This window comes from Mobula hypostoma, chromosome 2 (genome assembly GCF_963921235.1).
Source record: "Mobula hypostoma chromosome 2, sMobHyp1.1, whole genome shotgun sequence".
In the NCBI taxonomy this organism is placed as follows: domain Eukaryota; kingdom Metazoa; phylum Chordata; class Chondrichthyes; order Myliobatiformes; family Myliobatidae; genus Mobula; species Mobula hypostoma.
The window spans coordinates 61,139,269-61,164,732 of NC_086098.1; the positions used below are offsets into that span (position 1 = coordinate 61,139,269).

Consider the following 25,464-nt stretch of genomic DNA (forward strand, 5'->3'; position numbering starts at 1 on the left):
GAATGCATGGCTGACAGACTGGTGCAGGGAGCAGGGCTTCAGATTCTTGGATAATTGGGATCTCTTCTGGGGGAAGTATGACCTGTTCAAAATGGACAGGTTACACCTGAACCTGAAGAGGACCAATATCCTGGCAGGCAAGTTTAATAGAGCTGTTAGGGAGGGTTTAAACTAATTTGGCAGGGGGATGGGAACCGGAATGATAGAGTGGAGGAGGGGGAAAACAGAAATAAATCTAAGATAGTGAGCAGTAAAGATGTCAGGAAAGACAGGCAGGTGATGGGGCAAATTTGTAGCCATTGGGATGAGTTGCAGTGCAATAAAGTTGCAGTGCAATCAAAGCAAAAAGTACCAAATACTGATCTTAAGGTGTTATACTTAAATGCACGCAGCATAAGGAATAAGGTGGATGATCTTGTTGTACAGCTACAGATTGGCAGGTATGATATTGTGGCCATCACTGAGACGTGGCTAAAGGATGCATGTCTCTGGGAGCTGAACGTCCAAGGATACACGGTGTATTGGAAGGATAGCAAGGTAGGCAGAGGGGGAGGCATGGCTTTATTGGTAAAAAATGATATTAAATCATTAGAAAGAGGTGATATAGGATCGGAAGGTGCAGAATCTTTATGGGTTGAGCTAAGAAATTGCAGGGGTAAAAAGACGCTGATGGCAGCTATTTATAGGCCTCCAAACAGCTGCAGTGATGTGGACTACAAATTACAACAGGAAATAGAAAAGGCTTGTCGGAAGGGCAGTGTTATGATAATTGTGAGGGATTTTAACATGCAAGTGGATTGGGAAAATCAGGTCGGCACTGGATTTCCAGAGAGAGAATTTGTAGAATGTCTGCGAGATGGCTTTTTAGAACAGCTTGTTGTTGAGCCCACTAGGGGATCGGCTGTACTGGATTGGGTATTGTGTAATGAACCGGAGGTGATTAGAGAGATTGAGGTGAAGGAACCCTTAGGAGGCAGTGATCAAAACATGATTGAGTTCACTGTGAAATTTGAAAAAGAGAAGCCGAAATCTGATGTGTCGGTATTTCAGTGGAGTAAAGGAATTTACAGTGGCATGAGAGAGGAACTGGCCAAAGTTGTCTGGAAAGGGACACTGGTGGGAAAGACGGCAGAGCAGCAGTGGCTGGAGTTTATGCGAGAAGTGAGGAAGGTGCAAGACAGGTATATTCCAAAAAAGAAGAAATTTTCGAATGGATAAAAGATGCAACTGTGGTTGACAAGAGAAGTCAAAGCCAAAGTTAAAGCAAAGGAGAGGGCATACAAGGAAGCAAAAATTAGTGGGAAGACAGAGGATTGGGAAATTTTTAAAAGCTTACAAAAGGAAACTAAGAAGGTCATTAAGAGGGAAAAGATTAACTATGAAAGGAAGCTAGCAAATAATATCAAAGAGGATACTATAAGCTTTTTCAAGTATATAAAGAGTAAAAGACAGGTGAGAGTAGATATAGGACCGATAGAAAATGATGCTGGAGAAATTGTAATGGGAGATAAGGAGATGGCGGAGTAACTGAATGAGTATTTTGCATCAGTCTTCACTGAGGAAGAGATCAGCAGTATACCGGACACTCAAGGGTGGCAGGGAAGAGAAGTGTGCGCAGTCACAATTATGACAGAGAAAGTACTCAGGAAGCTGAATAGTCTAAAGGTAGATAAATCTCCCGGACCAGATGGAATGCACCCTCGTGTTCTGAAGGAAGTAGCTGTGGAGATTGCAGAGGCATTAGCGATGATCTTTCAAAAGTCGATAGATTCTGGCATGGTTCTGGAGGACTGGAAGATTGCAAATGTCACTCCGCTAACTAAGAAGGGGGCAAGGAAGCAAAAAGGAAATTATAGACCTGTTAGCTTGACGAAAAGGGGCAAGGAAGCAAAAAGGAAATTATAGACCTGTTAGCTTGACATCGGTGGTTGGGAAGTTGTTGGAGTCGATTGTCAAGGATGAGGTTACAGAGTACCTGGAGGCATATGACAAGATAGGCAGAACTCAGCATGGATTCCTTAAAGAAAAATCCTGCCTGACAAACCTATTACAATTTTTTGAGGAAATTACAAGTAGGCTAGACAAGGGAGATGCAGTGGATGTTGTATATTTGGATTTTCAGAAGGCCTTTGACAAGGTGCCACACATGAGGCTACTTAACAACATAAGAGCCCATGGAATTACGGGAAAGTTACATACGTGGATAGAGCGTTGGCTGATTGGCAGGAAGCAGAGAGTGGGAATAAAGGGATCCTACTCTGGTTGGCTGCCGGTTACCAGTGGTGTTCCACAGGGGTCCGTGTTGGGGTCGCTTCTTTTTACATTGTACATCAACGATTTGGATTATGTAATAGATGGCTTTGTAGCTAAGTTTGCTGACGATACGAAGATAGGAGGAGGGACCAGTAGTGCTGAGGAAACAGAGAGTCTGCAGAGAGACTTGGATAGATTGGAGAATGGGCAAAGAAGTGGCAAATGAAATACAATGTTGGAAAGTGTGTGGTTATGCACTTTGGCAGAAGAAATAAATGGGCAGGCTATCATTTAAATGGGGAAAGAATTCAAAGTTCTGAGATGCAACGGGACTTGGGAGTCCTCATACAGGATACCCTTAAGGTTAACCTCCAGGTTGAGTCGGTGGTGAAGAAGGCGAATGCAATGTTGGCATTCATTTCTAGAGGAATAGAGTATAGGAGCAGGGATGTGATGTTGAGGCTCTATAAGGTGCTGGTGAGACCTCACTTGGAGTACTGTGGGCAGTTTTGGTCTCCTTATTTAAGAAAGGATGTGCTGACATTGGAGAGGGTACAGAGAAGATTCACTGGAATGATTCCGGGAATGAGAGGGTTAACATATGAGGAACGTTTGTCCGCTCTTGGACTGTACTCCTTGGAGTTTAGAAGAATGAGGGGAGACCTCATAGAAACATTTCAAATGTTGAAAGGCATGGACAGAGTGGATGTGGCAAAGTTGTTTCCCATGATGGGGAGTCTAGTACGAGGGGGCATGACTTAAGGATTGAAGGGCGCCCATTCAGAACGGAAATGCGAAGAAATTTTTTTAGTCAGAGGGTGGTGAATCTATGGAATTTGTTGCCATGGGCAGCAGTGGAGGCCAAGTCATTGGGTGTATTTAAGGCAGAGATTGATAAGTATCTGAGTAACTAGGGCATCAAAGGTTATGGTGAGAAGGTGGGGGAGTGGGACTAAATGGGAGAATGGATCGGCTCCTGATAAAATGGCGGAGCAGACTCGATGGGCTGAATGGCTGACTTCTGCTCCTTTGTCTTATGGTCTTCTGGTCTAAAACATAGTGATCTGACACAAAAGTTCCATGAGAAGACACTGGAAAACATAAACGATGTACCGCAGCAACTACCTCTCAGTGAAGACTGATCTTGATGAAATTCATTTTTACCTTCAGTGCATTGTCCCTTGCCCATATGAGGAAAAGAGTATTTGAAAATCAAAACATCAACTCTGGCACAAAGCTCATGGTCTATGGGATGTTGTTGATTTCTGTCTTTCTGTGTGCTTCTGAAAAATGGACTACTTGAGCAGGTACTTCAAAGTATTAGAGAGTCATTAACAGTGAGATCGCTGCAAAATTCTTCAGGTTCACTGACTGGACACATGAATTAATATCAGCTTTCTCTCCCCCAGTGAACATTCCCAGTACTGAGATCCTAATTGCACTCAATTGGTTCTGTTGGATTACACAATAGATTTAAGGTGTAAGGGATGAAATTTAAGGAGATTTGGGAGTAAGTTTTCATAAAGAGGATGATGGTTATCTGGATTGATCCGCTAGAGGTAGATAGAATTATAACATGTAAGAGGAAGTTGAACAGTAATTAGGAAAGGTGTAAAAGGATATGAGTCTAATTCAGGTATATGGGATTAGCATAGATAGGCAATATGATTGCATGCACAAACTGGACTGAAAGGACTTTCTCATCCAGGTTCCCTTTAATTCCCAGTCTCTGACAAAGAAGTTTAAAGTTGTTTTCATATCCCTGCTAACTCCTGGATATCTCTACTCTGGAACCACTCTCAATGGAGAAGGAGCATCTTGGATGACTGATAACCTTGAGTCATTCTGAGAGCTTGTGGAACCCATTGAAAAGAGTGGAAGGAGTATCTCACTTCATATACTCCCCACCTGTCCTCTCTGAAAGCACACCCTGCAGCAGAGCCCTCACATCTCCAGACTGGTGGAAGCACATCATGCTCAACCCCCAAAAGAATGCCACAGAAGATGATTCAGGAATATAGTGTTTGTTATTGCTTAGTAATCTGTAATGTGAGGGGTTAAATCTCACCATGATTGATTTCAAGTTTGCAAGTTATTTATAAAAATTGAAAGAAAATAACAGCAAAGCATTTCTGAAGTGTTTGAATCTGCAATTAATACTTGTATTTTCCTTACAAACTTAAAAAGTGAGCAGGTGGAAGAAACCGGACCCAATTTACCTACATTAGTTTGTTATAGTGAACCCTCAGGTTCAAATGGGTAAAGGGAGCCCTCTACTGGTAGAACTTGAAAATCTGATGTACGTAAGACTGAAATAAAATGGAAATACTGTAATTCAAGCAGATTTTTGTAATGATCACGTATTTTGAAGGGTTTAAGAGAACCTCAAAATATATTTAAACCAACCAAAATTCAAGTGGTGAAGAGTCAAGAAGTGGTGTACAGAAAAAGTAAACACAAAGTGCAGCAATGAGTGTGGGAACAATGCAGTATCCAAATACAGACATAAAGCAAATCCACTAGCCACTAGTTTATTATGCCAAGATTTTCACTTGGATAAAAACTTAAAAGATGATGGAGTATCACTTAAGCCTGACTCTTTTTTTAAGAGTGCATGCTTTATCATAATTTTTGGAAAATGTTTAGTAGTAATGGTGAGAGCATTGTTTGTAGCTTTCTTATTTTGATTAGAAACCTGAATGACACCTCACAACTTAAACTATAGCATCTTAAAGAGATTAAAGTAGGAGAAAATCAGAAGGTATTTAGTTAATGTGTAATGAGGGGGTGACTCAATTCTAAAATTAGTTATTGTTACCATACTACTTCCTGCTGATAGTCAATGCCCTTGCAGTCAGTCATAAAGTCTTCGCTTATGATTATACTTTCACTATTGACTATACATTTCTCAAACATTCCTGTGCACTCTCCGGGTTGATTGTAATACAGGCTTCATATTTATCAGGCTCAATATTGGAAATGTAGTTTTCCTACATGACTGAAGATGTAAATACAGGTTGTAATTAATGAAAATCTTAATTATTACTTCTCTTAAATTTTCAGGTATTTTAGCATTCACGTACATTTTGACAGTGAAAGCATTCTACTCATCAACTAATGTGATAAAGTTAACTTCAATAAATTTTAACACTCTAGTTATTCAGAGTGACAAACTATGGCTAGTAGAATTTTATGTCCATTGGTAAGTGAAATGATTTTATTTTAGTTGGTTTTGCACTTTATTATTTGTGATGTAGTGCTAGGTGACTTTGATGTATATTGCAGGTGTGAACATTGTGAACAGTTTGTTCCAGAGTGGATTAAAGTAGCTAGTATTCTGAAGGTAACTTGAATATGTCATTTAAAGTATTTAATTTTGTCATTTTTGTTCCCCATTTTAATGATGAAGGTTATCTTTGCTTTCGATTGTAAACAGGGCATTGTTAAAGTCGGTGCAATAGATGTGACTAAATATGCATCTATTGGACATCAGTATGAAATTGAAGAATTTCCCACCATCAAGTTCTTTGGAGTTAATAAGAACAAGCCAGAGAAATATTATGGTATACAGTTAACCTCTTCATAATGTGCACTATATTTTTTAAAAGAATTTAAAAGAATTTGGTTTAAAATACCTGAAATATAATTCCTCAGGTGGAAGATCAAGTGCAGCCATTACCAGTGGAGTCTTTAATTCTATTCGCTTCATTGTAAGGAAGAGACTAATTGAGAAAAACAGCATATGTGGATCTGAAGGACAGGTAAATAACATATTTTCAATTTATCTGCCATCTATAAAATCAGTTTTTACACCACAAGAAACAGAGACACAAATTTCCTACAGAAAAACAAAAACTATGAATATCATTAATGCCCTATGTGTTCATTATTTCACCAAGTAAACGTAAATATGCTGTATAATTTTCTAATAGCATTAGCAAACATAAATAAGCACATTAAAATGTTTAAATGCCCAAAATGAAACTGATATCAGATAATGAACTACCATTGCAACTTGTAAGCTGTGATTAGTTTTGAAATCACATAATGTAATTTTGCAAACAGAAGATACACTTTAGTAGAATGGAGCACAGCAGGGAGAAACTTGACATAACTGGTCTGAATAACAATCACAACATTTATACAGACAATGATTACTTGTGTGTGTGTATGTAGATATGTTAGAAAAGATTTGAAATGGATCCTAGGGCCAACTTTGCGAATATGGGGATCTGTTGTCACTAAATCAGCAGATAACAAGAATTAAGTGTATTTCATCCAAAAAGCCCTTGGGAAAATTATAAACGTATTCTATATTTATGATACAAGTGATGAATACTACTTGCTAAATATACACTATGCAAATTTTGACTCAGAAAATGAATTGAAATGACTTTATTTCTTACATCCTTCACATACATAAGTAAAAATCTTTACGTTATTTCTCCATCTGAACGAGCAATGTGCAATTTATAATAATTTGAAATAAATAGTATGTACAACAGGACAGTCAATGTAGCATAGAAATACAATTGTATCAGTGTGAATTAATCAGTCTGATGGCCTAGTGGGAGAAGCTGTCCCGGAGCCTGTTGGTCCCGGCTTTAATGCTGTGGTACCATTTCCCAGATGGTAGCAGCTGGAACAGTTTTTGGTTGAGGTGACTCGGGTCCTCAGTGATCCTTCGGGCCTTTTTTACGTACCTGTCTCTGTAAGTGACCTGAATATTGGGAAGCTCACATCTACAGATGTGCTGGGCTGTCTGCACCACTCTCTGCAGAGTCTTGCAATCGAGGGAGGTACAGTTCCCATACCAGGCAATGATGCAGCCAGTCAGATTGCTCTCAATTGTGTTCCTGTAGAAAGTCCTTAGGATTTGGGGAATCACGCCAAACTTCTTCAACCATCTGAGGTGAGGCACTGATGTGCTTTTTTTCACCAAACAGCTGGTATGTACAGACCATGTGAGATCCTTGGTGATGTGTATGCCAAGGAACTTAAAGCTGTTCACCCTCTCAACCCCATATCCATTGATGTCAATAGAGGTTAGCCTGTCTCCATTCCTCATTCCTCCTGTAGTCCACAACCAGCTCCTTTGGTCTTGCAACATTTGAGGGACATTGACAACGATAAAGTTTTAGTATTCTCCAAATATATTTTGTATCAACTGAGTTATTTTCGTGGAGTGTCATCAAAAATTGTCAAAGATTGGTTCATTCTTGATAGTTGGACATTGCGGGAAAATGAATGTTGGTTGATCACAGATAACATGGAAATAGGTGGCAAATAGAGTATGATCAGGGATGGTGAAGATGAAATTATCCATTTTGGCAAGAAAAATTAAAAATGAAAGATTTCAGAGCTCAAAGTCAATGTAACTGGGTGCTGTAAAGAATAATTCACAAAAGGATAGTTTGTATCGTGTCCTACAGAGAAATTGAAAACTTTAGGGAGATTGGTAGTAAAATACATTTGGAGTGCTGTGCACAATATTGACCTCCTTATTTAAGGAATGTTAATGCAATGGCAGCAATTAAGCAAAGGTTTGCTGGACTTGCTTGAAATGAGCTGTTCACAAGGAAGAGGTAACAGACTAAATTTGTATGCAAAATTAGAAAAGTGAAAAGCAACTTGGTTGAAGTGTTTGAGATCCTGCAGGATCTTGAAAAGATAAACGTGGATAAGTTAAGGTCACTGTTTAAAAATAACAGGTTGTCTGTTTAAGAGAGATGAAGTATTTTTTTCTTCTGAGGGTCATTAGTCTTTGGACCTGCTTCCTCTAAGGTTGATAGGAATAGCTCCTCTGAATATTTTTAAACCCGATCTGGGGACATTCTTAATAAGCGGGGCATTGAAAAGTTACTGTACATTGATGGGAATGCAGAGTTGCTTCATCAGATCAGTGATGATCTTATGAACGATAGAGAAGGTTCAAGAGCTGAATGGAAAAATAAAACTAGAAGATCTGAAAGCCCTCTAAGTTTTAGCTGTTTTCAATGTATACAGTAGGCAGCAATTTTCTTTTTGAAATAGTGTCACCGAATAACGAATAAAGATGCATTTGAACTGAACGATAGCAACTTTGATAACCGGATAGCTGGAGGTGATGAAATATGGATTGTGGAGTTTTATGCGCCTTGGTGTGAGCACTGTTTAAGGTGAGTAATAAAGTTCCTTGCAATTTTTAGAAATACCAATTGCTTTTGCTTGGAAATTATTTTAAACTGGCATTATATGCAATATAACCTAGAGTATTAAATTATTGCTCTTCACTTCATAAAGGTGCAGAACATCACACTGTTGTTATCCTTTCTGTACAAGTGTTCAATTGTACTTCAGTGGAGGAATTGTCAATAGTTCCGTGTGTAGTTGATATCATCATTGGGATTTTCCACATTTTAATTTGTCAAGATCACTTTTCTTACGAAGTACAGCCAGTTCATTTTATTTATTTTTATTTAGAGAGACAGCATGGAACAGGCTCTTCTGGTGCAACAATCTGTGCTGCACAACATCCCATATTTAATCCTAACCAAATCACAGGATAATTTACAATGATCAATTAACTTACCAACTCATACACCTTTGGAAGGAAACCGGAGCAACCAAAGAAAACCCACAGTCACAAAGAGAATATACAAACTCAGACGCCCTGAGCTGTAATAGCATTGCGCGAACTGCTTCACTATCATGGCGCCCCAAGTGCTGTTCATGTGAGGTATATTTTGCAGGATTGCCCAGCTTTGAGTTAATTTGTTAAAACATGATTAATAAAGACATCTTTTGGTTCATATTTTGAAGCTATCTGGAGAGAAATTGTTTTGCTCGTAATAGTACATGCGGATGTGTCCTTTGGTACCAATATTGGTGTTTACCTGACAAACACAGAATGAGTCTGAGTATTTTTGTGAATCTGGCTGATGTAATAACTTCATCTCCCAAGAGGAGGAACACGAATCTGCATACCACTTGAAGTCAGAGAAGTCAAGGTATGTAATGATGGCCCAGGAATCTGGTTGGTCCTGTATAAAGTTTATAGTCTGTTCAAGGTAATTGGAAACAAAAACAATCCTGTCAGTTCACAGATATTAGATTAGATTATGAGGGCACTCAGTCCTCGTTTATTGTCATTTAGAAATGCATGCATTAAAAATTGATACAATATTTGAGCATATTATAAGAATCAATATAATATATTGATCGATATTTAACCATTTTATGGACAGACATAGAAATACATCCATTATCACTCTTCACAATTTTTCACAGGCCAAGGGGGTTTAACAACTTTCAGATGCAACAGTAACTAAACGTCAACACTTTCACGTAAGCGGTGCATCGGGCTTTAGGAGAGTGTAGGTGATTATGGTCTCAGCTGCTAGTCATTAGCTAGTGGTAGCAGTCTTTGAAGTTAACATTTTTCATATGTAATCCACTTTTTTTATTACATAATCACAGCTCCTTGAAGATATCTGAATGCTTCTTATATATACTGTCCCCAGCAACTCACTTCAGACACATCTTGTCACTCTCCCATTTCAACTATCTGGTCGGATATAGTTAAACTGCAAGGTAAAGGTGCATTTTCATTCCACCTATCACTCCCACTACTGGACTCACAGAAGTAAGTTGGGACCGCACATAGGCTCTGAATCCATATGGTCTTATGTAGAACATCATTCAATATCTCTTCAAAACCTAGACAAGTCTTAAGATACTATGCTGTTCTGAGGTAAAGAGATTAGCTTTGTATTCATAGCTTCCTAATTTTGTTGCAGTGTTAGTAATTAAATAACTGTGGAGGTTATTTTCTGATCAGCTGTGTCTCCCAGAATGCTCCTTACATGAAATGAACAAAGTATAATGGAAATGTTGAGAATTTCATATTGAAAATAGTATAATAGCCTATTTAAGGAGAGGCCTCTCTTCTTTGCCACCTCCTAGTATCCTCTTCTTTCTCTTGGTTTATGCAGGGAAGGGCTGTGTGTTTGTGGTGGCCCACTATTGCAGCATTAAGGAGTTGTTGGCGAATCAGGAGATCCACTAGAGAACATTGTAAAGTAGATTCCAATGGAACTTCATGGTGTTCATTGGATTCCAGTTGATCCCAGGCTGCAGTTGTCATTGTGATCTCAAACAAAACACAGTTTGAGATCACAAACAACTGTGTTTTGGACAATTGCTTTGTCGAGTGCCTCATTCAGACTGCTGAGCAGTACTGAGCTTTCAATTGCTTGTCACTTTTAATTCTTCATTCCACCCTCACCCTTGCTTGCTTGTCATTGGCCTTAATGCCCAATGTAATCTTAAAGGATCAACTTTCATCTGTAAATATGCTGACCTCAGGACTTCAAATTAAACTATTTTAAGTCTGTTTTCTTTTCCTCTGTATCAGTTGCCATGAAACTTCTGCTAGTGGTTATCCACCTGTAATATTTACTGTTTTTCTTTCTCCATTAGCATTACTTGATCTGGCCTTCCCTATAGTTCTGAACTAGATTTTGCAACCTTTACATGTCCCTTTACTTGTTTCCTTTCTCTCTAACTGTTTCATCAATGTTCAACCACAACAACCATAGCCCAACCCTATCAGAAATGCTTCCTTGTTCTAACAATCCCTCCACCACCCTCCATGCAACTTAAAACTAACATTTTTTGCTCTCCACTTCTGATGATGGGTACTTGACCTAAAAAAAAAATCACTGTTTTTCCACCAATGCTGTCTGACATGCTGAAGTTTGTCAGCCCAGTGGATTTCAGTTAATTGGGACATATCGGAGCTAGTACATTTTGGCCCAATTAAGTGGCTGTCCCAATTAGCTGAAATTTCATGGCAATGGTTAAAAATGTATTAAAAAAAAAAGACAAACTACTATTTAACTGAGTAACAAATTAAGTATTTAAATGAAATACAGAACAAACTGGAACACTACCAATACTACTGGTGGTTGTCCATTGTATTCGACAATGACAGGAAACCTGTGTGTGGAGAGTTTTCAAAGTGGGAAAACAGTTGCACTGGGGTAGTTCCACTCTTGACCTCAGAGGTCCAAGTCCAATGGGATGAGTAAATTTCATAACGGGGGTCTTCGCTCGTTGCAGTGGATGACCATGATGACTTCTTTGCCTTGTCATGCCCTTCACGTAGCGTTACAGAACTGCCTTCCTGGCCAGTGGATCTCATTGTTCATTTCATCCACCCAGTCTGCCGTAGCTGACGGGCATGTCCCTATCTTATCAGCATATGAGACCTGTCAGCTCCCCTCAGCTGGTTTGGCCCAACTGTCGAAGCAGCGTTCCGGGGTATGGCTGCTGTCACTTGTTGGAAGTAGTGAAATCGTTTCATTTTCATTCCCAGCCATTTCTCGCATTTCCGAATCTGATTGATTGAAGCTACAGTGAGCAAAACAGTTCTAAATTGTCTTACTGCTTACTTCTCACGAACTTTCAGTGACAGTAATCACTGCTTTTTGAACATAAATGCACACAATGACACTATTTAAAAGCTCTTCGCTCAAAGCATGGTGTAGTGTCTAATGGCCACATGACGTGCAGGTGACTGATGCTAGTTAGAAAATGTTCAGCAACAGTCTCCTGCCCCATTTAAGTGGCATATTATCCAGAATAAGCAAAGGGCATCCCAGCTATTTTCTCCATTTATTTTTGTCCTTTAAGAGTTGTCCCACATAAGTGGCTGCCCAAATTAACCAATAGCCTAATTAACCAAAATCCACTGCATTTTCTGTTTTTATTTCCGATTTCCAGCATCTGCAATTTTAAAATTTTGATCAGCCTTTTAAATGTATTTGAGGATTTAATATAACAGTATATTAAAAGGATGAATAACTTCTGAAACAAAACATTGAAAATGCTTGTTAAATGAGGGGCAATATCTAAAGGGGCATTTCTAAAGAAAAATATGTTTGTAATATAATTGTTTTAGTTTTTAAAAGTTATTTCTGTATCAATATTGTGCCAACATGTTAGTTTTATTCTTGCAATTTTATGATATAGTATCTAAGACAACAAATGCTATTTTTTTTTTAGTCAAGAACTTGCATGGACTAATGCAGTTGTTGAATTAGCAAGGCGGACCAAGGGAAAGATTCATCTTGCAGCTGTAGACTCTACAGTAAATCTTGTATTAGCCAGTCGATTTCGGGTGAGCATATATATATAATTGTAAATGTTTATAGACACAAAATGGGCAACATCACATGTACAGTATTTGAAAATATGCTACCATAGTCATTAGAAAATAGATACTTTATTGATCTCAAAGGAAATTACAGTGTCACAGTAGTATTGCAAGTTCACAAATATACAATATTAGAAGAGGAGTAAGAAGAATAAATTTTAAAAAGCTACTAAAAACAGTCTAACAGGATGGGGTCATCACGTCCCTGACTATAGGTTGACTCATTACAGAGCCTTATGGCCGTATGACTTCGTATAGTGCTCTTTGGAGCAATGTAGTTATTTTAGTCTATTGCTAAAATGCTCCTCTGTTCCGCCAAGGTGGCATGTGGAGGATGAGAAACATTGTCCAGAATAGCCAGGATTTTCCATAGGGTCCTTTGTCCTACCACAGCCTCCAGTGTGTCCATTTTGAATCCTATAACAGTGCCAGCCTTTCTAATCAGTTTATTGAGCCTGTTGGCATCACCCGTATTGATGTCATTGCCCCAGCATACCACCACATAGAAGATTGTTCTGGCAACAACAGACTGGTAGAACATGTGAAGCAAAGGCCTGCATACAGGTGTCCCCCGCTTTTTGGATGTTCGCTTTACGACACTTCGCTGTTATGAAAGACCTACGTTAGTTACCTGTTTTCGCTAACGGGTGTTTTCACTGTTATGAAAAAAGGCAGCCGCGAAGAAAGGCAGTGCACACCCCGAGCGGCCAAGCTCCTCCCTCGGAACTGCATTCTAGCCGGCATTGCTTAAACACCTGCCTGTGAGCATCTGTGCTTTATGTCGATTTATTTTGAGCATCCGTTAACAAGATGAGTTCTAAGGTATCGGAAAAGCCTAAAAGATCTCGTAAGGGTGTTACACTTAGCGTAAAACTAGACATAATTAAGTGTTTCGATCGTGGTGAACAAAGTAAGGACAAAGTGAGTTTGGCTTGTGGAAGTTGATGAAGATGATGTTGAAGAGGTTTTGGCACCTCATGACCAAGAGCTGATGCAATTGGAAGAGGAAAGGATAATAATCGAAACCGAATGCAGTAGCAAACAGACCGAAAGTGAAGTCATCGAGGAACTGAACGTGAAGCAACTGCGTGAGATTTTCGCTGCAGTTGACAACAATGATTGCAGAGAAGTACGACTTTAATTTTGAAAGGGTATGTAGGTTTAGGGCATATTTGCAGGATGGTTTGAGTCCTTACGAAGAACTTTATGATAGAAAAATGCGCGAGGCTAAGCAGTCAAGCATACTGTCGTTTTTCAAGCCTTCCACATCAGCCACAGCAGACGACAAACCTCGACCTTCGACATCGAGGCAGGTAGACATAGAAGAAGACAACCTGCCTGCCCTGATGGAAACAGACGACGATGAGATGACACCCCAGTGTCCCACCACCCCAACCTCTGACGACTCAGCCTAACACACCATCATCAGTGTGCTCACTGTCTTCCCGATTCTGGTAAGTGATACAACACTGTACATACATTATTTCTACTTTATATAGACTGTGTATTTTTATGTGTTATTTGGTATGATTTGGCAGATTCATAGCTTAAAGGTTACTGGAGAGAGTGTTTCTCCCGAGAGCACTTGCGCCGAGTGTTTCTACCGAGAGTGCTTGCGTGAGATTTTCGCTATGGTGGACGGTGCAATGATTGCAGAAAAGAATTTCCACTTTATATAGGCTGTATATTTATCATATCATTCCTGCTTTTACTATATGTTACTGTTATTTTAGGTTTTATGTGTTATTTGGTATGATTTCGTAGGTTATTTTTTGGGTCTGCAAACGCTCACAAATTTTTCCGATATAAATAAATGGTAATTGCTTCTTCACTTTACGACATTCCGGCTTACGAACTGTTTCATAGGAACGCTCTACCTTCGGATGGTGGGGGAAACCTGTACTCCAAAGGACTTTGGTCTCCTCAGGAGGTAGAGGTGACTTTGGCCCTCCGCATTGGTGCTCCACTCAAATATATCATCCAGGTGCACCCCCAGGGACTTGTAGGTCCTCATCACATCCACATCTTCACCATCAGTAGTAACAGGGAGCAGTGCAGGCTCAGTCTTCCTAAAGTCCATCCCCATCTCCTTTGTCTTACTGTTGAGCTGCAGATAATTCAACTTGCACGTCAAAGTGCTCCACCAGGGGCCTGTATTCATCCTCCTGCCCTCCCTTTATACACCCAGCTATTGCTGAGTCATCTGAGAATTTCTGCAGATTATATGACTCTGTTATGTCCCAGGTATACATGGTAAACAGGAAGGGGTCAGTACAGTCCCCTGAGGGGCCTCAGTGTTGTCAAAGCCATGTCTGACACACAGCTCTGAAGCTACACAAACTGCGGTCTGCCAGTCAGGTAGTCCATTATCCAGAATGCAATGAAAGTGCCAGCCTGCATTCATTGGAGCTTTTTCCCAAGCAAAGAGGGCTGTATGGTATTGAAGCACTTGAGAAATCAAAAAACATAAGTCTTACAGTGCTGCCCTTCTTATCCAAATGGGAGTAGGCTCTGTTCAGCAGGTGGATGACAGCATTGTTGACTCCCATGTGCTTCTGGTAGACAAACTGCAGGGGATTGAGGGCTGATCTGACCAGGGTCGGATGTGAGCCAGGACTAGGGTCTTCATGATGTGTGAGGTCAGAGCCACTGGATGGCAGTCATTCAAGATTTTGGGTCTAACAAATCAGGAAATAGGCTTTTCACTATTTAAAATTTTCCCACACTTCAGTCTCCTTGGCACCGTGTTTACTTGCGTGCATGTTTCTTCTCAATTTCCGTCCTTTCAGTTGCATCACTGCAACATAAGTCAGTAGATGTCTTTCAGACCATTTCAGCTGTCAAGAAGTTCATCACTTTATTTGATCTGATTTTATCATTGATCTTCTCTAGATTCCTTCCTGTAGTATGTGCTCTTGGTGATTTATTTTTCCTTGTTTAATGAAGCAACTACAACTCTTGCTCAACTTTACTAATCATCTGAGTTCATTCAATTGTCTTTGTACTCACCGGCCTTATGCAGTATGATTTGCTTTCAACAATGCATTTAAATCCTTTCAATGTAACAAACAGCTAATTCAAGCAAAAACATTACATTTCTAAAGGCCATGTTGTACAAGATTCCAGTAAATAGCTAATGTTACAATTTTTAATTAACCTTTATCCATTCTTTCCATTTAAGGCCATTGCCCATTTATTCTGTCATCATTCATTTTTCTTGATCGCTTCTAAAAACATTCATTGTAACTCTAAGGATTTTGCTGTAATAATTTCCTTGTTTCAGGTTCACTAATTTGATGAACAGTAAAATGTCAGTATTCCAATCTTGGTCTTTGCCACATTTTCACTTTTTATTCTTGCTGATTTTGATGAGGAGAACAAAATAATTGTTTATTCATAATAAGCCTAAAGAAATTATTGTTATTTCCTAGATACAAGAAGTTCCAATGATAAAGATATTTCAAACAAACAAAGAAGTTGTTGACTATAGTGGTGAGAAATCTGTACCCAGCATTATTGCTGCAGGACTTGAGCTGTATTCTAAGATGTCACTATATAAGCCATTTGAGGTAAGAATTTGGCTTGGAAAGAAGTATTTCTGCATTTAAAAATGTTGGTGAAAAATTTCAAGTATCACAACAATAAGGCAGGTACAGATGACATATAATTGGAAAATTTAAATTATACTGTGAAGCATTGAACAGTGTATTCGTGTATTGAGATTCTTCCGTTATAAGCTTTGCCCAGTATACCCAATAGAGACCAGATCATGTGAAAAAGAACACCTATGGTGTTGGACATTCTTAGACTACAGCGCTTTTTCAGAGCTTATTTTTAAGTTTCTTTCCTTGTATATATTGATAGCAAAAAACTATTACAGGAAGAAAGGATATGGCTTTCCTAGGTTATGACAAGGTTCCAATCCGGGAAACTGTCCAAATCTCAAATTGTTTGTAAATTGGAAATGAATGAGAATTTTGCATATGAAAGAATCACAGAAATGGCTATGATAAGGAAAGTGATCAGGTGTGGGAAGAGTGGCTGCCAGCCAACCTCATTGATTCAGGAAATGAGTGAAATAGCTCAACACTTTCATGTCTGCTTAGCTCCATCCAGACGCAGATTATTGCTGCTTGGTGTGGATGGAGAGAGAAGACGTGTATGGCTCCATTCTCACCTGGTGATACCAGATACCAGAACACCCCCTCCCACCCCTAGCAGCTGGCAGATCTCTCACAATCTATCCCAAATGCTTATTTCTAACAACAAATTTCATGATATATACACTTGGTGGTCACTTTATTAGGTACCTCCTGAACCTAATGAAGTGACATCTGAGTGCCGGTATAATCGTGATTTTCTGCTGCTGTAACCCATCCACTTCAAGATTGGATGTGTGTTCAGCGATACTTTTCTGTACACCACTTTTGTAAAGCATGGTTATTTGAGTACTGTCACCCTCCTGTCAGCTTGAACCACTCTGGCCATTCTCCCCTGACCTCTCTCATTAACAAGAAACACAGCAGACCTGGCAGTGCCTAAGGAAAAGAGGAAACAATCGACATTATTGGCCAAGACCCTTCTTGAGGATATTCCTAATGAAGGGTCTCAGTCTGAAATGTGGACTGTACTCTTTTCCATAATGCTGCCTGGCCTACTGAGTTCCTCTGGCATTTTGTGTGTGTTGCTCTTTGGATGTTTCTTGTTTTTTGCACAATTCTCTGTAAACTCTAGAGACTGTTGTGCGTGAAAATCCCAAGAGAACAGTGGTGTCTGAAATACTCAAGCTACCCTGTCTGGCACCAACAATCATTCTATGATCAAAGTCACTTAGATCATATTTTTCCCCATACTAATGTTTGGTGTGAACAACAATTGAAGCTCTTGACCACGTCTGCATGCTTTTGTCCATTGAGTTGCTGCCACATGATTGGCTGATAAGATATTTGCTTTAACATACAGATTGCATTAACATACCTAATAAAGTGGCCATTGAGTGTACATCAATGATAATAAACCTAATTCTGATTTTATCTGTTGAGCATTCATAATCCACAGAGGACTTAATGAATAATTATATCTGACAGGTATATTATGATAACAGGGTAGATGTTGAGAGGATATTTCCCCTTGTGGAAGAATTAGAACTGTGGGCTATTTAAAAATAAGGGGGTTGCATATTTCAAAGAAGTAAATAAGTATTTGATAAATAAATGGGGATGCAGAATTGAGGTTACTATTGGGTCAGCCATGATCTTGTCAAAGAGCAGAACAGGGGCAAGTGGACTAATCCTGCTCCTAATTCGTACATTGGAATGTAGAATGCTGTTGCGCTATTACTAGATAAAGCAATTCTTATTGTACATAATCCAAATAATTAGAGGTTTTAGGGCTATTTGGATTAGATGTCTATCAAAAATAAGGGTTTGAAATCTTTCCTGAAAATTATATGTACTGGATATTTATTTGAAAAAGCAAGATAAACAAATGATATTTGCCTGGAAAAATTTTGAAACTGCAGCATATGATTGGGATCCCTGATTAAGAGGGTTTCACAGGTTCTTAGTCTTTAATCCAGGGCTTTTCCACCAAGGTTCCGTGAGAGATTGTGATTTTAAAAAACATCATTTTTTTGAACTTTGCGCAATGTTAGTGCTCGCAGTGGTGGGCAGTGACCAAGCAGACCCATTAGCAATCTCATTAGAAGTCTTTCAGCCCAGTGTGGCAACGCACAGTCGGACCATGTTTATTTGGTTGAGTCTATTCTCAGTTTTTGACGTGAAATAGGGGAGACCATTGATAATTGGAGAGCATTGTATTACACGGAGGGGAGGATGGTAGGCTGATAATTGCTTAGCGCTGTTTTGCACAGAGAGGGGGATGGTAGGCTGATGAGGAACGTGAAGTGTGTTTTCTGAGCATTGAATTGATTTGCCCATTTTTATATTTTATTAACCAGTTTACAGACATAGCTGATGGTCCAACATGGTGATTTTTGAATTATAGTCTTCTGAGTCATTTCACTGCACTAGTGCAACAACAGACAAAAAGTTCATCTTTATAATGAAAGCTATGTATCACTGGGTTTTATATGGACTAGTGATCCAAGTTGTCCTAGTCCATTGTGCCTAGTCTGTAGCAAACAACTTACAAATGCAGCAATGGCTCCAGCAAAATTGAAAAGACCAACTACAAATCACAGCCATATGACACATAAAAGTGCTGATAATTTTAAATGGCTCTTCGCAAAACAAACAGAGGAAAGCTTTTGTTAATAAAGTCACAGTCGGTAAAAAGATCAAGAAGTAAGTTATTTAGTAGCAGAACCTATTACCCTGAAAAGGAAAAGTCACACATTTGGTGAGAACCCAGTAATGCCAGCATTTAAAATTATAGTGGGTAAAATGCTAGGACAAGATGCAGTACGTGAAATTGATAAGGTTTCATGCTCGATGATGATGGCTGATTCTTCGCTTGTGACTGTAGAGGCTAATTCTGGATCTGCAGACTCTGGAGCAATAGGGACACAGGAACAGCTGAGATGCGGGCACATCCTTCAGCTCCTCTTCAGCAGTCGCTCTTCCGGATTCCTCAAAATCCCTGACTGCGCGTGGATCAGCGGTCTCTGTCACAATTCAGCTGCTAACAGTTGTTGACCTTGATGTTTGCCTGACAGAGCTGCTGCTTAAGTTGGTCTTTGTACCTTTCATGCAGGACACCATGATCTCTCTTGCCCTGGGAGAGTTCTCTGTAGAGTACTGCATTCGGTAACCTGGAGTTGTCATTGCAAGACACGTGGCCTAGCCAGTGGAGCTGCCTGAGCAGCAAAGTGGCTTCAGTGCTGAGTCTTCACCAGGATCTCATTGTTGGAAGCTTAATCCTGCCAGCTGATATCCATGATGGAACAGAGGCAGCGCTGTTGGAAGTGCTCAAGCAACTAGATTTGCTTGCTGTACAGGCAAAGACTTCGGAGCTGTATAGCAGTGTTGTGATGACTGCAGCCCTGTACACCTGGATTTGTGTGGGCAGACGCCACTAGTAGTTCTTCCACACATTTCTGGAGGCACCTGAAGGCACTGCTAAGGTGGGTCGATTGCCAGTGTTCCTTACTATTGTAGCATCGTTGGAGATGACGCTGCCCAGGTGGGTGAACTGCTTAACCACAGTAAGTGGATGGCCCTCAGTTTTGTAAATGCCACTGAGGGGTTTCTGATGGAGGATCATTGTTTTCTTCAGACTGACCATTAACCCAAAAGCCCTTGCAGCCTTGGTTAACTGTGACTGCAGCCTGTAGACGTCCTCTGTGTGCATGAGGAGAGTACAGTCATCAGCATATAGTAGCTCGAGAGTGTGCTGTTGCATGGTTTTTGTTTGGGTGAGATGGCGGCTACTCTCAAACAATATGATAAGTTGAGGTATTGATGACATGTCACATGATGCTGAATAGGTGTTGTGTGATAAACTGAAAAACAATAGCTTGTCTATCCGGGTTGATGAGTCAACAGAGTTCACCAATAAGTGCCATGATGTAGCATTTGTAAGATTTGTAAATGATGGTGAAATTAAGAAAACTTTTCTGTTGTAAGGTGCTTCCCAAAACAAAGGCCAAGATGTATTTAATATTTAGTTGTCTTATCGGGAAACAGAAGGTCTGTCTTGGAGAAACTGTGTTGGCATCTGTACTGATGGTGCTGCATCAATGGTTGGCTCTATGAGAGGTTTCGTTTCTCTTGTTTAAAAAAAAGAAAATCCTGACGTCACGATGTACTGCTTTCTTCACAGAGAGGTGCTGATGTCAAAAACACATTAAATGAAAAAAAAAGTGCTACAGAAATGGTTAACTTTATTAAACGAAGACCAGTTCGCTCGAGAATGTTTAAAAAACTGTGTGAAAACCTGGACAAAGAGCACACCAATCTCCTGCTACACACAGAAATGCGGTGGCTTAGCAGAGGAAGAGTTCTCAACAGGATGTTTGAACTGAAAAGTAAATTGTAGGAGTATTTTCAAGAAAATAGTAGGCCAGATTTTGCTGAGTGCTTTGAGAATGAAGATTGGCTGCAGAAGCTATCCTACTTGGCAGACAATTTTCATTATATGAACCAGTTGAACAAGTCTGCAAGGCCCTGGAGAAAAAGTTTTGACTTCAAGTGACAAAATTCTTGGATGTAAATGAAAACTGAATGTTTGGAAAAATCAAGTAGCAAAAGGAAATCTTGAAATGTTTCCACTGCTGCATGGGCTTGAGAGTGAGGAAGGATCAGAAGGTCTCGAGTCTTATTGAAAACCACCCAGAAGAACTGCAGAACAAAATTTTTCGTCCCTTTCAACACAAGTGTATGACTGGGTGAGGGATCTTTTCTCTGAATCTTCTGCTCAGCCTGGGAGCCTGAGAAGATGAGATTTATTGACCTGCCCTTAGACATGTTCTGGATTTCTGTGAAAGAAGAGGATCCTGGCATTCATAGGAAAGCAACATTTTGATTCAGTTTTCAACTTCTTGCTGCATGTGAGAGGAAACTTTACCTTGTTTGACAAGCATGAACAGCAAGGATAGAGATCATCTCATTTCAGTTGAAGGTGAGATCTGTGTGTGCTTATCTCAAGTTTACCCCAGAATTGAGTATTGGTGCAGCAAAAAACAAGCACAGGATTCACATGTTAGGCCTACATTTGAACCTGATCATGTCACTTAGTAAGAAAATAGTTTTTCAAAGTCTTGTATAATATTGTGTCTTAGGCTATTTTTTCATTCAAATTGCTTTGGCTTACGGTTTTTAGTAACTTTACGATTCAACGTTGTCAATAAATTTTCATGTTGTAAATAGAATTAATTGAAATCAATTTACAACCTATATTAAATCTACCGAACCTACCTATAGAAAAATTAAATCCCACTTTGGCTTAAGCCAGTTTTTAAAATTTATGAAAGGGAAAGAAAGAGAGTAATTTTGAGAAAGGTAGGTTAAGCCTGTATTTTTTCAAGAAAGGTTGGCTAAAAATTCATTCTGTACTCAAAAGAGCATTGATAATTATTTTTGAATTATTATATCTACAACTTACTGATCATGCTAACGTACCGTGAGGTGTAGATATAATAATTTTTACGCAGGGGTTCCCTGAGACCTGAAAATGATTTCAGTGGTTCCTCCAGGGCAAAAAGGTTGAGAAATGCAGGATTAATTGGTCACATTATTTCAAATTTAGATTGATGTCATTATCACTGCCTAATAATTTATTTGTGCTAGATGAATTATTTCTGTCAGATGAATGAAATGATGCCATGAGCGGCTGTGAAGGCCAAGTCATTGGATAAGTCAGAGATAGGTAGGTTCTTGATTAGCCAAGGCATCAACAGGTATGTGGAGAAGGCAGGGGAATGGGGATGACTGGAAGAATTGGATCAGCCCGTGGTGGAGCAGACTTGATGGGCTGAAAGGCCTACTTCTGCTTCTATATTTTATGGTCTTTATAACATCATAACCTAAAATTGTTTTACAATTTATTTTAATTTGTTTTAGCAAATGGTCAGTGCAGAAGTTGTGAAGACGGTCTGTGGTCTCCGGGTATTATGTATTATTGCTGTATTGCCTCCCATTTCTGACACAGGTATCGTATTCAGTTGAATGATACAAATTATATGTTCTAGAATTCTTGTATGCTTTTCATTGTTTTTTAATGAAACCTCTCTGTTATCAGGACCTAGTGGCAGAAGTGATTATCTGGGTTTATTGATGAAAATAGCATACAAGTACAAGAAGAAAAAATGGGGGTAAGTGACTTCCATTCAGTGTTTTTTTGTTGAATTGACAATTCAATGAGTGATCAGTGAGAAGAATAATGCTGATTTCCTGCAAGTTGGAAAGACTCATTGCCAAGTAAGCTTGCCTTCCAGTAAGTACCTCTTTGAATACTTTCAGATAGATCACTTTTGTTATTTAGGCAATATGGATGTTAATTTGCTTTAAATTTGGGATGTTTGATTGTATATGCAATGATCCACATATGGAAAGGATGAAGAGTAAGCAAAATGAAAAATCGGTGTTTTTTATGTGATTCTAGTACTAGCAATATAGTTAGTAAATTCAAACTGCCTTGTGACTCATTTTATCAGTTGGGAAAGCCATCTCCTTTCTCCATCCCTTTTCGCCACTTGGATTATTTGAGTAAACTTCTGAGATTTGACCCATTGAGTAAGTGCCTGTTCCATGTTTCAATGTATTCATCTAAAAGGATGTCTAAAGGTAAACAACGGGAATTCTGCAGATGCTGGAAATTCAAGCAACACACATAAAAGTTGCTGGTGAATGCAGCAGGCCAGGCAGCATCTCTAGGAAGAGGTGCAGTCGACGTTTCAGGCTGAGACCCTTCATCAGGACCTGACGAAGGGTCTCGGCCTGAAACGTCGAATGCACCTCTTCCTAGAGATGCTGCCTGGCCTGCTGCGTTCACCAGCAACTTTTATGTGTGTTATCTAAAGGTAACTTTGTCTTGAGGTGTTGTGTGTTTGGAGGAGATACACATGTAAGGCTCCCAGATGGGTTTGGTCCTGTCAAGTTGGCAAAAATACTAATTTATTTGATTAATATGTTAGCTTGTTGCAGTTTCACCAATTACAGTGTCATGATTATCAAAGAAACAATAATGGAGTAGCTGAGCTACCAGTTAGAATACCCTTGTACTCATCATTTGATGTTGAAGTTTTGCATTAAACAAATAGCTACAAATACAGCCACAGGCAAAATGTACTCCTGGGCTAACATGCAAGGTTACTACAGTCATCAAAGCAACCAAAATATTCTCCTTTCTATTGTAGTTACCCAGCCTATTGGTGATATTTTGAGTAATGTGGCAGCTTACTTTTTCTTTGTCAGTTAATGATACCATTGCCTGGTACAGTAACTGAGAAGCACAACTCGTTAAGGTCCAGAACAAGCAAGATAACAGTAGTTACCATTAAAGGGATCATCAATTTCTTATACATCTAGTAGCATTTGATTTGCACAGTAGAATAGTTACTGAACATTACAGATTCCTCACATAGTAAGTGGTCTGATAGAAATAAAAAACTGATCTGATTTCTAAGCTTCAGCCAGAATCATATTGTTACGGATCACCTGGGCTTTATCTCAATGCTCTGTGTGGTAGAATGAAGGGAGGGACTACTGAGGAAGTCTGTCTTTTAGAAAAGGCAGGCAGAAGGTTGCGAGAGGTAGTCAAGCAAGTTGTCCATCCCTTAAATCAGTTCTCTTTTTGGCACTTCAGTAAGAATTAACACTGGAGCCTAAAGTGCTTCCCTGAAGAAGTCCTCAAAGTAATATACCACATCTCGGGGCAGGATCTATGACAGTGGCTTTTATAGTAGTCATTAACTTCTGTACATTTTGAGGTAGATTCTCTCAGAACATAGTGCAGCTTGAAATAGTTTAACGTACATCCATACTAGTAGAGGGGCAGTCTTTAAAGGTGCATTCCCCACTGCAAACAGACATGAGCAATACACTTGGTGCCATGGAGGAGAAAAAGGGAGGAAGTCCCATAATTTTCAGATGGACATCTGAGTGCTAGAGAACAAAAATAAAAACAAGGTGAGAGGTGTTGTATGACATTTGGTTACATTGTCTATGACTCCAGCCGTGGCACTCACCCTCTCCATCACCCTGCACCCTATCCTTTCCAACACAATACTACCCATCTTCTCTTGTACCAAATCCAAATCCTGTCCTGCACCAACACTTCAACTCTGGATAATGTAAAGATTGCTCATTGTCCTTCATCACCATTGTACAGTAGTGGTTAGCATGACACTATTACAGCTCAGGCACAGTTTGATGTTCAATTCCGATGTCATCTGTAAGGAGTCCGTACGTCCTCCCTGTGGAATGCGTGGGTTTTCTCCGGGCGCTCAGGTTTCCTCCCACAGTCCAAAAATGTACCGGTTAGTAGATTGGTCACTATAGATTGTCCCGTGATTAGGATATGGGTAAATCGGGGGGTTTCTGGGCGGCGTGGCTCAAAGAGCTGGAAGGACCTATGACTCAATAAACAAACAAACAAACAAATAAATAAATATTTCCACTGTCTTGCTTTCCAACCTTTCAAGACAGGCTGTCACCAGAAGAGAAGGAGAGCAAACTATAAAAGAATCACCTTAAAAAAAAACAGACTGCATGTTTTGGAAGAAAAGGAAATGACATGTCAGAGTGCTACCTAAGATTGATAACATTTGAGATGCACAAATATGTTTAAGGGAATGTATTTCATAGGGAGGTGTACCAGGTGCTACCAGGCTACAGTCTGGACACAAGTTGTAGAATAACTGGAGATCACTAGAAGCAAGTTGTAGAATAACTGGAGATCACTAGAAGCTGGTCCACATACCCAGAAGACCCATTTTGACAAGGCTGGTGCAAAGTGATCTGGAGAACTGTGAATGTTCACTCATTGAGTATATTCAAGGATGAGACTGATAGAGCATGAAAGAATAGGGATATGCAGATTGGCTTAGTGGATATTAGGGAAATCAAGAAAAATGGAGATACTGGAGGAAAATAACAGTGATATAGTGGATCAGGCATAATCTTGATCAATGAAATGCAAGTAGCTTATTTCACCTGTTTATTATGTTCTTAAGAAGTACAAAATTAGCTATGCTTTCATTGAATTGCAGAGCAGGCTTGAAGGGCAAAATGATTAACTCTTGGTTCTGTTTGTATTCTTAATGGTGTACTTTTAAAACTTTTCCATACTAAATTAAATTTGAAGGTATGTTCATGTGACTATGAATAATAAACTATAACTCACTTTTATTCTGTGACTTTAATATGCAATGTGATTGTTCTCATTTTAGCTGGCTGTGGACAGAATCTGGAGCTCAGCCGAAGTTGGAAAATGTATTGGGAATTAGTGGCCTTGCATATCCTAACATAATATCTATTGATCCAAGAAGGAGAAAATACATGCTCTTGAGGAGGCCATTTAGTGAACGTGCAATAACTAAATTCTTTAGGTAA

At 39.4% G+C, this 25,464-nt stretch overlaps 1 protein-coding gene across 1 annotated transcript; it reads left to right on the top strand.

Moving 5' to 3' along the window:
* The first annotated feature begins 3,360 nt into the window (after positions 1-3,360).
* Positions 3,361-25,464, top strand: LOC134357230 (protein disulfide-isomerase A6-like). The gene is made up of 11 exons (XM_063068556.1): positions 3,361-3,454; positions 5,317-5,455; positions 5,539-5,596; positions 5,690-5,816; positions 5,908-6,014; positions 8,287-8,411; positions 12,301-12,415; positions 15,883-16,020; positions 21,973-22,060; positions 22,151-22,223; positions 25,302-25,464. The coding sequence occupies exons 1-11, from the start codon at positions 3,361-3,363 to the stop codon at positions 25,462-25,464; spliced, it is 1,227 nt and encodes a 408-aa protein (XP_062924626.1).